Source organism: Cygnus olor, chromosome 3 (assembly GCF_009769625.2).
Source record: "Cygnus olor isolate bCygOlo1 chromosome 3, bCygOlo1.pri.v2, whole genome shotgun sequence".
Classification (NCBI taxonomy): domain Eukaryota; kingdom Metazoa; phylum Chordata; class Aves; order Anseriformes; family Anatidae; genus Cygnus; species Cygnus olor.
In genome coordinates this window covers 60371138-60385864 of record NC_049171.1, presented here as the reverse complement: position 1 = coordinate 60385864, position 14727 = coordinate 60371138, and the positions used below count along the sequence as shown (strand labels likewise).

Genomic DNA, 14727 nt, shown 5'->3' with positions numbered 1-14727 from the left:
AACAGGCAAGAAAGAAGTCAAGATGTCAAAATTTTCAGTTTAGGTAGAGAAACTGCTTTGCCATTTCCCACAAGGTAATGAACTGGATAACATTTGTAGGAGCATTTTTTTCAAAACTTTCTGACATTCATTTATCGTGAGTTTATTTCAGATGGGCCACTTTCTTTCAAATGTGTGGAGCTGATGCTTCTATGCTTTATTAAAAAATTGGTACATGTGAAATATTTGAAGCATATAGGAAAGAACAGGGTGTGATTGCAAACCGCAGATGTTATTCAGCGACTACTACATGTGGCTCTTCAGGTTACCCAGAAGTTACCAGACCTTTCCTTTTATCTGGTGGAAAGGCTACACTGACATGAAAGTAAAAATATGAAGTAAAATACAATTTTTATTTCATTTTCTCAGCTCATTTCGTTTTGTATTGTACTTTCCAACCTCCCGCTCATAATTTCAGTTTAAGTTTTTGCCAAAACATAATTCTAAAAGTTGCTGGCCCTGGCCATGTTGCACTTTTAAAGAGCCTTTTTAAAGACAATGCTAACAGAAGAGCAGCAGGAATAAATAGTTGTGCAGTGAGTCAGGTGTTCTTCAGGCACTGGAGGGAGCTGTGAAATGCAATAAGCTCTGGACTCTATCTATTATTTGTGCTATCAAAAAGGGTCAAGAACTTTTCTGAAAGACTTTTCTAAAGTCAGATAAAAATACATTGGTATAAATCACTGCCTCTCAAAGAGTAAGAACTAAACACAAAGAGAATGACTTGGTAAGTAAAACAGGACTTGAAATGAAGAAAACTTGTATTCTCAGTTCTGACACGAATTTGTTGTACATCATCAGACTATTTAATTCATTTATTTACTTGGCACTATCTATTTATTGATATATTTAGAGTTATTCATTTGCAAAATGAGGCAAATTACATAACCTAAGTACTGCATTTATGAAATTCATCTTATATTTATCAAAAGGTTTTTGCACAGCCAACTCTGAATTGCAATTCATTTACTGTGTAACAGTAACAACAGTTTCTATATTCACAGCTCCTTAAGGATTGGTTAATTTCATTTTCTGAAGATAGCTTTCTCTGTCTTTTTAATCAATTTTCTGTTTCTCTGTGACTGGAATTTTGGCACTCTTTCCCCCTTGCATGTGGGTGTCAATGCGTCAACGCTAATGGGAAAGGCCACTAGTGCTTTTTTAGTTTGGTACTATTTTTCTGGAATAAATATGTTTTTTTTTTTCTCTGTTTCCTTCTTTTCTGTCCATGCCTTTTTCCTCCTGTCTTCCTCTCAGCCTCCCTCATGTTGTCCCATGCTGGCTACCTTATGAACCTCATTTGCAAACAGATTCAGGAAACTTAACTTCAGCTGATGTGTCAAGCAATGCCATCCATAGTTTCACTCCAAATCTTTATTTCCACATTTTAGAAGAAATGAATTGGGAGAATTTCATTATCTTCTTTCCACGAGCCATAAAATCTACAAGGAAATAAGATCTTCTTTATTCAACCTTGCATAAAAATGGCCCGAGAAAACTGATTCAGAAAGCCCTTCAGATCCTGATGCATTCCTATTGGCATAATGCTGACTTTCCCATCTCTCCACCATCCCAAATTTGAGGTATTAAATCACTGGAAACACAGACAAATACGAATCAGTACCAAAGAATTTAGAAAAAAATGTGCACCCCAGCCTCACAGATTTTCCAGGCAGATTATTCAGCAATTTAAATGGGAATGTTATCTTTTTTTTCCAGCCTTATCATGCTTCTATTTATAAACTCTTCAGTCCGTTTTGAAAGCAAGGAATTGGGAAAATGTCAGAAAAGATGATTTCTTGCCAACTGCACTTGGACAAAACAGAGGAATCTCATGTCACTGTTACACTACTGGCTCGTCTCCTGACCCTCTCCTGTTTTGGGCTGTTTTATCTTTTCCACTCTTTTTTCTCCTGAACGGCATGACCCTCTGCCTAGCCTCAAATTGCACGGTTGTGGAACAGCTGCTTATACTGCTTGGAGTGTTGTTGTCCGCCTCTGCTGGTGTCTGGCATTTTTTTCTGGAGCGTTCCCTGCTCCTGATGTCAGCAGGTCTCCTTGCCCACGCAGCAGGGAGAGGGAGAGTGGTGTCAATGCTTTCCCACTTTGCAAATCCTCTGGCAGCACCCCTGCTACCTTACTCTGTTTTTGTGGCTGTTGTACTGGACTTCTGTTTGGTTGTTAGCTTGTTCATTTCTGCTAGAAAACAGAGGAGCACAGGGCTTTGGGTCGAGGACACTGGGGACTACCTGTGAGTGTTTCACCTTTGCTGTGTCCAATGAAATCCCTGTGCAATTGCCTTGGCTTCAGGACTAGCACAAGCTATTTGCTTTCCCTCCGTCTGCTTTCACTGGCCTCAACCAGCCTTTTTACAGTCCCTTTTCTTGGATGCCAGTAAACATCAAAAACATTAACGCCTCAGCTTTCCAGCCACAACTGTGAAACCAGATGCCTGCACCTGCTGAGCTGTGGCTCTTCACTATCAGCTGGCTACCAGTAACACCACAAAAAAATCCCTCCTGTCAATTCCACGACAACCAGCAGATCTTAGCATAAAATACTTCACATTTCCTCTCACTGGGTAAGTTTTTCCCTTATGTGGGGAAGCATTTATCTTCCTAACACAGTGTGTTTGGCACCAGGTGCAGCTGAGGGAGCAGGTCAAAGCCCAGGAGGCTCCTTGGTGTAGGGGCAGCTCAGCACCGCCTTGGGCAGCCAGGCTCAAGCTGCCTGCAGAGTCCTCCACCCTTTCAGTGGTGCCAACCCCCCCAGTGCCTTCCTTCTTTTTTGTCTGGCCATTATGGCCCATGCCCTGTACTGGCTTCTTGACCACGCGTGGGAGCTGGCTGCTTCCTGAAGTTACTGCTGGGGCGAAGCTCTGTGCAGCAGCTGGCATAAGCACCGTGAAATTAAAGGAAAGCTAGGCAGGGGAAATGGGCAAGGCTCTAGCTTCTGAGGGGGATGTAGATAGCACCGAACTCCAGGCTGAAACACAATTGAAAGAAATCCCACTGTTTGTCTAAAACATCTTTTTAGTTTTTATTTTCCCCATGGCATTAAAAAAATATATATTGGAATTCACTGGTGTATTTACTTAATGTTCACTACTTAAAGTTTCCTCAGCTCAGGATGACAAGTATGCTTCTTGGTGACAGGAAAGATGCAGCTCTTGATGCTCTTAAAAGCTCTTGACAAGCTTTTAAGTTCTTCCAAAGTATATAGGTGCTAGCAGCTGTACATAACCAGTATATTTAGCTGGAGGACTACATTTAGAGGGGAGGTTTTGAACATTTAGAGGGCTGCAGTCACATTACACCTCTCACTTCTGTCAAAATTAGTAATAGCCTCTAGCTGTTGAAACTGATTCAGCTCACAGCTGAAGGACACTCTACAACTGTGAAGGGAGTGGAGACACGCACAGGCAGTCTTGATATGGGTTTGCAGGACCATTTCTGGGTGGAATGAGGGGGGAGTGAGAGGACAGAGAGGCTGTAGTCCTTCACAGATGTGAGAAGGAGTGATAGATACTTCTAGTCCTACAGATGCCATGCTGCAAGCTCATCTTAATAATTTCACACAGCAGTCCCAATTTCCAGCAAAGCAGCCCACCATTAAGTAGATGGCAAAAAATAATAGCAAAACTAAGGAGTCAATTCTCAGATATCTGATTACCTAAGGATGGAACATATTGTCTACATGGAAGCTTGTGTAAATCCACAAGCACAAACTTAACATTTGAGAATACCTGAGTAACCCCTGTGTTAAGACAGCATGAGGTGGGGAAAGTCTGTCATCAGTTCAGGCTGTTCAGGATGCCTCACACCCCACCAGGCATTCCTCCCTTCGTTCTGCCAGACCTCCCTGAGAGCCAGCGAGCCTCTCATCCCTGCTCTGTGAAGCTGAACCTGCCATTAAACTCAACACTCAGCTGACCTCTCTTCTCCTGGGTCCTCAGTAGGCAGTGGGAATTACGCACAGGACCAGTAGGCATCCTCCTTGGAGAGCATTCTCCGAGGGCAAGTGCCTGGACACGGCAGTTTTCTGACCTCTCCAGGACCATTGCACATAAAGATATTTGGGAAGTGGGAACAACTGTGTAGATCTGGAATTAACTGAGTTTCCAGAGAGGGGGTGCTTAAGCAGAACTGTGGGTTATATGAGGAGGTTGGTTACACATCGCTTTGTAACAGAGGAATCTTGTCACAGCTGGGTTTAATCTTTGGAAATACTTCCTCTCCTTCCCCAGCCTAGACAGCCTCTCATTTACTCCCAAACATCATAATGCTTTCTTTAAAGTTGACAATGACTGTTTGCATGTAGCAGATGATGAAGCAACATCTCTCCGGAAGCGGCAAGAAATTGTTACTAGCCTGGAAAGCATCCCGTACCATCTGAAGGGGTATTTTACATGGAAAATATGTCACACATGAGAGCAGAGCTAGCCTGACTCACTTATCCCTACACCAAAGGTGCTCCCAAAACCAAACCCGCTGGGACTGGTATTCCTGCAGCGTCCCCACTGCTCCAGTGTCTGAAGCTGACAGGAACGTAGCTGTCAGATGGGGAAGTAACAGCATCTTTTGTCACATTTTCTTGTTAAGCAAACACTGATAAATTGCATATCATGTCTGCTCTACTTCAGGAAAAAATGTTTAGGACTTCCTGGAAATATTGCGACAGCTACCAACTTCCCACCTCCCATGCTATCAGCAGGCATTAGTGTATTAAAACAAAACAACCAAACCAAACAGCAAAACGTGAAAGAAAGAGAACAAATAAGGAGCCTGCAGTGCTGCCAAATTATACAACAGTGATTCCCACCGGCGTTAACTTGGACAACTCGCCTCACTGAGGCCAGTGAGTCTGCTGAGAGCACCCAGAGGCTCCTGCACCGGCTGCAGGAGCAGGAGTAGGAGCAGGGGCAGGAGCAGGATGGGGCAGGCAGCCCCGTAGGCAGCTCTCTTGCCTGTGCTGTTGCCTTCTCTGCTGGTGTGGTCCACCCCTGGCCACTGCTTCCACTTAAGCTGTTAGGGACGGAGCAGCCTCCATCAGCTCTCAAAACCAAGCCTTCAACTCTATATAACTGAGACAATCTCAGTTTTTCTGCAGACGATTGTTACAGGAGAGAGGGTGGCTTGCCTTTGTGTTTGCTTATAAAATAGCATGCGCATCTATGCCATGAAAACGTCCTGACTCCTACCTTCCTGGAGTGCAGAGGACCGACACGGCTTTCATTCCTCACTGCTATTTCTCAGCACAACTTGCTCGTGACTCACGAGAATGAAGTGACACCGCGTGTGTGCGTTCAGTGCCCGAACTTTAGCTGACACAGCAAACGCTCCAAAGCCCCCCACCCCGTGTGCCTTGCCTATTAAAAAAACGTGTGTGTGAGCATTAGGGAGAGGAGCTAGAGGGAGATTCCTGAAGCTCGTGGGTAAGGAATGTGCACCGAGCTGTGCCTGAACGTCTGATGTCTCCAACTATTTGTTAAAGGCAAGGGCAATACTTCCGACAGACGGCCCTCCCCTCGCCTGCAATAGGCTCCCAAGAATAGCAACAGCCTGTGTCACTGGAAAGGGCAAAGCCTTCTGAAATAGCAACAAAGTTGTTCACAAACCACTTTGCGGTTCGCATTTGGTTTCAGCCAGCTTCAGCAACTTGTTGCCATGAGGAAAATAAGCCGGGCTGCCCTGGCCAGCCGGGGCAGGAGGGCTGCGCTCTGAGGGACCCGTGGCCAAGGTGCGAAGCAGGGCACGGGGGCGGTGATGGTACCCGGGCAGAGCGCGGAGGACCTGGGCCAGCAGTGCCAGAAGATGGGAGCAGGGGAGGATGAGGAGGGCGGCAGAGGTAGCGGGCACCTCCGCCAGCTGCCAGCTGCAGCAGGTAAGGTGGCGGGGCCGGGGGCTGGCTGCTGCCGAACAGCAGCGAGCAGCTGGCAGGGATGTGGGAAAACCACACAGCACTACCTGGGGACTCCGGGCATACCCACTGCCTCGGTTTCCCACAGAGCGAGAGGGGAAAGCGTGAGCGAGGAGGGGAACGTCAGCTTTAGTCTTGCGTCAAGGCAGATGTGATACCTTTCCCTCAAGGCCCACCTTTCATACATGGGTTGTCCGCGGTGTAAATCCTTTCCTTCACACGGATCAGTCACCTGAACAGAGAACCCACCACATCTGGGATAAGAGAGGTCCTCCAACCCCTGTGTGCTCGATTCAGCCCTAGGGACTGAAATCCAAGGAAGCCACGTGAGCAGGACATCTGCTCATGCTGGGGCAATTTTTGGGGTGGGGGGACAGGGACTCCCTGCTGTCCCTTCTACTCTAGCATTTCATGAGGGAGCAGGGTTTCTGTGCTGACACACAGAGAAATCAACTGCTGAATTTCTTCTGAAGTGATTTTTTGAGTGCTGAAGCTAGATTTCATATCCGTTCACCTTTGCTGTCACCCCCAGCCAGCATTTTTAAGTTACAGTGTGGTTTTGCATCTCGGGTCCTTTCTACTGGCAATAAGATCAAATGAAAATGACACACAAATGTGACGTTTCTCACCCACAAGATAGCTGTGCCCAAACAGGAAAGCACTGTTGCAAGCCAGAAATGACTATGATGTCCTCAGCAAGTTTTGTTCACGTAAAAATGAATGAACTGACTAACCAGTGCATGCTCAGATAGCACAGGCACAAATCCTTTGTCGGAGTGCAGTAACGATCAGTCCAGAAACATCTGCTGACACCTGGGAGCAGAGGAAGCAGAGGTTAATGAAGAACAGAAAGGCAGTTGGTGTGCAGACGTATTTAACGTTACCTAAGGGTATGGGGGAGCAATGCAGATTGCTACAGGATGGCGTTATCAAAGGGAAGCATGGCAGTTACAATAAACAGGCAGCAAAGCGACTGCAGTGCAAGGGCTAAGATTAGAAGAGTATGTGCAAGTTACACACTTGGCCTTACCCTCAGAAATAAGCGTAACCTGAGAAATTCATAATCACATTGCTAGGAATTAAAAGAAGTTGTTGATTCTTACTGCAAAATAACAAAACAAAGCCTAGAAACCGTTTAATGTAATGAAGGGCCAGGCTGCCTGTTGACATAATGAAAATGCAGGGCAGAGCGCTGAGAGGTGGAGAGACGGCCTGGCTGGGTCTGCCCAGGCTCTGCATTGCCCTATCTTTCCATCAATTCCAGGACATTTTTGTTCCTGAAATCTCAATATTACACGATACGTTAATCAGACTTATGGTACATAAAGTACACAATACCTCCCACCATTGCAGGAATTTAGATGCATGAGAATGTGTGATGCATTAGTTTCCTTCTGCCTTTTTTTTTAGCTCAATTTACAAAATATTTGCTTTGGGTTGGCCTTTCGTACTTGGATGGCAGGAGTCATGTTTGTCAAAGAGCTATTTTGAAAATGGGATAATCATCTATGTTGTAGATTCAAATCTGTGCAATGAACCCAACTCATCATTATTTTCTCACCTGTGCTTATTAACCAAGGATTGACAGAGCTTGATTTCACCTTACAAATGTCTAAATATATCAAAGAATCTCCAAGGACTTAAAAACCATAATCTCTCTTCCTGAAAGACAATGTCCTTCCATCCCAACTTGAGAAATTTCTCACCTCAAATTACATTGAAGTCAACAGAAGGAGGCACCATGTAGGAAGAGATTGTGAATTCCCCTCCTAGTAAAATAGATGCATTTGCACAGATTACATAAAGAAGTAATCTCTCCCTGCTCCAACCCAGTACATTTTTCTATATACATACTTCATGTTCTCTTGAAAGAAGGGAAGGGAAAACTGCACCAAAGAAACCTTAGTATCTGGACTAATGTGGAGCACTGTGCTGTCATGAGGATTTGAAAAGAGCAGACACCTCTCACAGCTCTTCTGCACATGAAAGGGGGAAAGAGCATTGTTTCCCAGCTTGAACTGCTTGCAAATCTTTCCTGGCACAGATCATTTATCCGTAATGCCCATGAAGCTCATGTGCAGACCAAGTATTTCACCTTCAGAAAGGCTGCATTTTCCCAAATACATTCTTGAAAATAAGTAGAAGTGAGCATACCCTTACTAGCTTGGCCCCATCCAGTCCCATCAGCAGTACGCTGCTATACTGCAACTGCTCTTGCTCTCCTTTTCAGGAACAAAGAATAAACATTTCCAGCAAATGTTCTTGAAGATAAGTTTGTTTGCCAAGTCGTGCTGCTTTTGACCTGAGTAACAGTTATGAAAAACCATTTTGTTTACATGGAGAAACTAAATAATAGACTTTCCAATCACTTGTCACATACCAGCCATGCACTCGTTAGCCATGGGGTTTGTTGCAGGCAGAAGGAGAAATTTCTCTGGAAGCCATCATTAAAATAGTTTGTTCCCCTGGGCTGCATACTGCCATGTATTTTGCAGGCATCTCATAAAAATAAGAGGAATATACATTTTAAGAAACTTTTTTTTTTTTTCTTTTTAATGCATAAGAACTGCCAGCAACATCATTAAAAATGACACTTAAAAGGACTGTGAGTACAACTACTGCAGCATGCTTTATCTTGAATTGTTAAAGCAAAACATATGCTGAAGTCAAAGAGAACTTTGTCTGGAGGAAGACCACAAAGTAAAACTGAGCAGAGTTCTCAGGGCTTATTTTAGCAGGCAGTTTTGAGCCGGCAGGTCCCAGGTACATCAGTTACAGCAAAACCTCCTAATGATATAAGAATGTTTCTCAGCAGAATAATGCCTGGGAATGACAAGTTAGCTGCTGAGTCTGTTGCCACCATTGCAGGAAGAAAATCTGTCTCCCTCTGTATTACATCAGAACCTGCTTTCCACTCAGGGGTCTGCTTTAGATACAGCCCGCAGCTACTTCTATACCACCATGGGCATGTGTCACCAGCAGACCAACAAGGGTACCAGCTGATCCAGTAAAAAACATGAAGACATTTGTCAAGCTGCTGCACTTGGAGGTGCAAAAAGTGTATATGTCCTTGAGTGCTTCCCTAGCAAATTCCAGGTATCCAAACTCCATCTCCAGCTTGCACAGTCTCTCTGATTACAAATAAATAATCACCTCCGTTGCATTGCTCTGAGGACCATGGGTTGGGGAGAGGAGAGTCTGGGTTGTAAAGAACAGTGCTGGTGGCAGACTCCTTTAAGATATTTGAATTGGCACTGTCATTTTGAGTAAGAAACTGGAACCATACCAAACTGGCGGTTGCACATTTAAAGAATTAAAAGCTGTGCAGGACACAGAGCTCAGCGTATAAATAGGAGACGCTGCCCAGGCTGCTGTGTTTCTTCTGGAGATCCTTAAATTCAGTTTTCGTCCCTCTGTTACTTAACATTTTTCTCAGTTACTTAGAAGATTTGTGGGTGGTAAAGGTAATAGGTGATTAATAAATGAGATATATTACTGGTTGAATGAACTTAGGATGGCTTGGCCTGTTGACTGCAAGCGAATGTCATGTCTGGGGTTCCTCTCAGCTAACTTTAGACATCTGCATCTGAGCAAGCAACACAGATTCCTTTTATAGTCAATGGAGAGAAATAGGCATCTGACCCATTTAAAATACCTAGAAGTGCCTATTTTTTGCAAATGGTTACAGAAAAAATCTAGAGATGCTGCCTTTCTCTCAGTTAGGGAACTTGAACATGCCTATGTGTTTTAACACAGCCAAATGAAAAGTAATTTTCATTCCTGGTTAGGATGTAAAAGGTTAGGCCATATCCAAAGAAAATACACTGAGTGCCTTGGAAAGAACTTGGTCATAGAAGAAATGGGTTGTCCTGGAGAGTAACTTGTAGCTCCTGTACACTGCTCTGACAATCATTTGATCGGTACAGAGCAAAATCTCCACCAGGAGCAAGACAAGAATTGGAAACTCCCATTTGGCACTGTGCAACCACTACAGCAGCACTGAGTCCAGTTCCCAATTTATTAAAATTGATAATCTGGAGAGAGTTCAGAGAACAGAGCTTTGAATACTTAAGGGACTGGTAAACTTGTAAAGCCTCGCAGGCTAAGTAGCTTAACCAGGAGACATCTGTGCGATGACTTGATGACAGGCTATAATTTTGTTCTCAGTGAACAAAGCTACATGCAGGAAAATGGAGAGTGAGATCTGATGGCTGGAAGTCAAAGATGCAGAAATTAGGTCTAGAAATAAATTATAGATAATTTGAAATAAAAGCACTTAACCATTGGGACAATGTACGATTTAAAGTCATTGGTTTTCAACCACTAGCATTTTCTAAATCAAAGCTTAATATTTTTAATGACCTACTTCAAATAAAAAGACATTTAAATGTGTCCAAAGGGTTATGTTGTGCTGTTCATGAGTATCAGACCAGATGACTACAATGGTCCCTTTTGGCTTCATAATATACAGATTAATCCAAAATCTTAGGTTAAATGGGTCAATGATGAAAATACAGGGCTATCTAAGCAAGCACTGGTATCAACACAGAGCAGTAGTCTGGGCAGAGAACTGTGATAAAAGTAATATGACAGTGTTGTATCATCAGCCCTGATTTTTGATCAGGATTTATTGGAAGGGTACATTTTCCAGAGCTAGTGATACACAGCAAGCAGGCATGTCAAAAATAGAAAGGGGAGGGAGAATTAGTTTTTGCAATGATAAAACAAATATTGCATGCATACCTTGCCATAACCCACGTGCTAACCTCTGTTTAAAACAAGTACCATGCTCATGCACATACACAACCATGTGTCTTTCACAGGTCTCTTGCCATCTGTGGCCTGCCCGCCAGCCTAGCGCAGGGGCAGTGAGGGCTGAGGCATACTGGGGGTGCTAAATAACATGGGGCTGCTGCCTGGCTAAAAGAGCAAACCGAGGGCCAAGCAGGAGAGCTGATAGGCAATACCCATCTTTAACGGGCTTACACATATCCCCTGGCCCTGGAGGCATAGCTTATGCCCACACAGCTAAGCTCTGCTACCCTCCAAAATAACCTGGCCTCCTGTGGGCTGGCTGCGGGGTGTGACGGTGGCCTTGTGCCACCAGCCAGGCTGTGTCCGGGAATTGTCAGCAGAGCTTGAGGTGGCGCGGGGCAAAATCATGCTAGAGACCATGCCAACAATGCAGCTGGATACACGGCCCCCTTCCAGGGTCGGGGCCTAGGCTCTGGCATTGTTTGTTTTAGTACTACAGATATCCTGCTAGGCCGCTCTCCGCCTCCCCTCGCCTGATTTTCTTCAGAAATGTAATATCCTCTCTTAAATGGGACCGATCCTCGCCAATGTGCTCAAAAGTTACTGACAAGGTACTTTCAGGCAGTCAGCGTGATCAGAGAGCCTTAATGCCTTAGAAAAATAAGCTAAAAATAAACAGTCTATGCCTAATTTTCTATTGGGCCGTATACCAATACTTGCTGCAGGAGAATTGACTGAAATATGGACTCTGTTATGCTGCAAAAGCTACCTCTCCTCAGACACATGCTATCTCTCCAGCTAAGCAGGAAATCAGAAGTCAGTTTACTCTTTTCCTAGCTGTGTCGCAGCCAACATCATGGTGAGAGGAAAATCACACTGGGAGAATGAACAAGACCAACAATAACAAACTAAAATATTCCTCAAAGTTTAGGGTGCAAAAGGCTTCACAGTTAGCAGAGCAGGATCAGTTAAATCTATCTTGTAACAATAAACAACGAATCATAGTTGCATAAAATGAGTTTATTTTAAAGTGGACGTTCAAAGACATATAATCTCCATTTGGTTTAGGTTTTCACCATCTGTTTTTTATTCCTGACATTGTAGCTGACCTAAACTATGCAAAATATCTGATCCTGATATTCCAAAAAATATGAGATTAGTGATGAGCAAAGCCCAGATAGTTCAGAAATTTGTACCTCAAAGATTTGTTTCCCTCAAATATCTTGGCTGTCTGGATCAGCCTGTTTGTCAGTGCATAGATTTTCATATGGCAAAGAAAAATAAATCACTGGTAACAGCAGCCATCATGGCATCTTCAGATAAAGCAAAGGAATTAGTAAGTGGTGAGGGGTTATCATACTACTGATTGAAATCAAGGTAGAAGAAATTTGGCTGGAAAATTATTGCTTTCATTGCCCATAGTAGACTGGTTGGGTGGACAAGAGTCTCTCAACTCATTACATGAAAAACCCTGAGAATGCCTCAAGGCAAAAATTGCTTTCTTACCAGAAGGTTACACTGTCAATGTTGCCTTTTGCAATAATGTTCTGAAGCAGAAGATTTGATTATTTAGGGCCCAACCAAAATCTTATTGACTTTTGTTTAGGAAGATGAGGAACCTAAAAGCATTAATTATTATGATATGTAATTACATGAACTAAAAACGATATATACATATATAATTTACATATATAAATACTAATAATTATAATAATTATTAATAATACTAATACTACTAATTATATATATATATATATATATATATATATATATTTTTTTTTTTTTTCAAACACAGCATTGTATATAGCCACTGCTGCTGGGTTTGTACGTACCTAACTTCTGCCTAAAAGTAATGAAACACTTTTAGGACTGGTATACCAAAAAAACTTCTTACTGGTTGTCAGAATGTTGCAGAAATCACACTATCAATTTCTTTTTCTCTCTTATTTCAGGCTGTGGAACATTTACATTTCTATCTTCTGCCATTGCTGCTGTAAGTGGACTTCTGATGGGTTATGAGTTAGGTCTTATCTCTGGAGCACTTCTTCAGATGAGCAGCATATTAGCACTCTCTTGCAAAGAGCAGGAAATTGTTGTAAGTTCCCTTCTTTTTGGTGCCTTATTTGCATCCCTTACTGGTGGATTCCTGATAGACCGATTTGGAAGGAGGTTTGCAATAATTATTGCATCTTCTTTACTTGTGTTGGGAAGTCTGATTTTACTGCCCTATGAATCATATGGGATACTTATTGTGGGACGGATTGCCATAGGTATTTCCATATCATTATCATCAATCGCGACATGTGTATATATTGCTGAGATTGCCCCACAGCACAAAAGAGGCCTTCTCGTATCATTGAATGAACTCATGATTGTGATAGGCATTCTCTTTGCCTATATTTCAAACTACGCATTTGCCAGCGTATCTCACGGCTGGAAGTATATGTTTGGCCTTGTGATTCCACTAGGTGCCTTGCAGGCTATTGCCATGTATTTTCTTCCACCAAGTCCTCGGTTTCTTGTCATGAAAAATAATGATGAAGCCGCAAGAAAAATACTGGAGAGACTACGAGAAACTTCAGATGCTACTAAAGAACTCACTTTGATCAAGTCTTCCCTGAAAGACGAACATCAGTATAGCTTTTTGGACCTGTTTCGTTCAAAGAACAACATGAGGGCCCGAATGTTGGTGGGGCTCACACTAGTCTTTTTTGTGCAAACAACTGGGCAACCCAACATTTTATTTTATGCATCAACTGTTTTGAAGTCAGTTGGGTTCCAGAGCAATGAAGCCGCCAGTTTGGCTTCTACTGGAGTTGGAGTGGTTAAAGTGGTCAGCACAGTCCCAGCTACGTTTTTTGTGGATCAAGTAGGAAGTAAAACTTTTCTGTGTATTGGCTCTTCTGTTATGGCAGTATCGCTGGTCACTATGGGCTTAGTGAATCATAACATACACATGAACTTCACCAATGTCTGTAGAAGCCAGTCTCCGGAGGATTCCTATCTCCAGAGACCAGGAAACCTCACTAGTGTCACCAATGGGAGTCTCAAGGACCTCTTTGCTAGTATGGCTTCACCAGAAAGACTCTCCTTCGACACACACAGAAACCCTTATGTCGCCAGGACAAGAGAACTGAACAGGACTACCCTGGCAGAAGGCAAAAGCACGATGGGGTCTCACACAGAAAGTGGGGAGGTTCCCGTTGTCCTGAAATGGCTCTCGCTGGCCAGCCTGCTTGTTTATGTTGCTGCCTTTTCCATAGGTCTTGGACCAAGTAAGTATTTCATTTTTTTCTAATTCTTTGTAATGATTTACTTATAAGTGAATTAAGTGCTGGGATGACAGTGTTTTCTGCTAATACACATTGGTATTATCACAGACTGTCCTGGTGGGCCTGAGGTGTACTTTTTGGGAAGAAGTCCTGCCCATTTAAGGTTAATGGTCTTATCTCCCTTCAGTTCAGTGAAATTAACTGTTCACTTACAGTAAAGTTAGAAACTGGTATGAGCTTTGTACAGCAAAGTTACAGAGCTCCTGCCTATTTTTCCTCTTCATGTTCTGTTGTGTTGTTACACGGGGAAGGTGAAGATGTAGGCTTTTACTGCTGCTATCCCATAAACCCAAGATAAGGATGAGCTCTCGACCTCTGCACAGTAAGACACCATTAAATCCACAAAATGTCAGCGTGCCTGAGTCCAGCTGAGGACCTGGCCCCCTGACTGTATAACAGCCTTCAGATACAGATAAGAAATATAAGGCATCATAGTTCATGAGCAAACTTAAGCATCATCATCGTGATCACTACCCATGCTTCTATGAAATGGAAGAACATGAAGGAGAGTCGCCGTGCAACGGAGGCACTGTTGCAGCTGCTGTCATACTTGCTGAGGAAACACTTCTCCTGAGGAGAACATTTGTGCCATTCCCAGGCACTAGGAACTAAATCCCTTCATATTTTTGTTTTGTTTTGTTTTGTTTTGTTTTAATAGCACTTGCATATTACTGTACTTTGA

At 43.2% G+C, this 14727-nt stretch overlaps 1 protein-coding gene across 1 annotated transcript in view; it reads left to right on the top strand.

The window, feature by feature from the left end:
- Window positions 1-5631: 5631 nt before the first annotated feature.
- Window positions 5632-14727, top strand: part of SLC2A12 (solute carrier family 2 member 12) — a 29017-nt gene continuing 19921 nt past the window's right edge. Inside the window, 2 exon segments of the mRNA XM_040553221.1 lie at window positions 5632-5922; window positions 12666-13988. Of these exon segments, the coding sequence (XP_040409155.1) occupies window positions 5805-5922; window positions 12666-13988 (1441 nt within the window). The 5' untranslated portion in view covers window positions 5632-5804.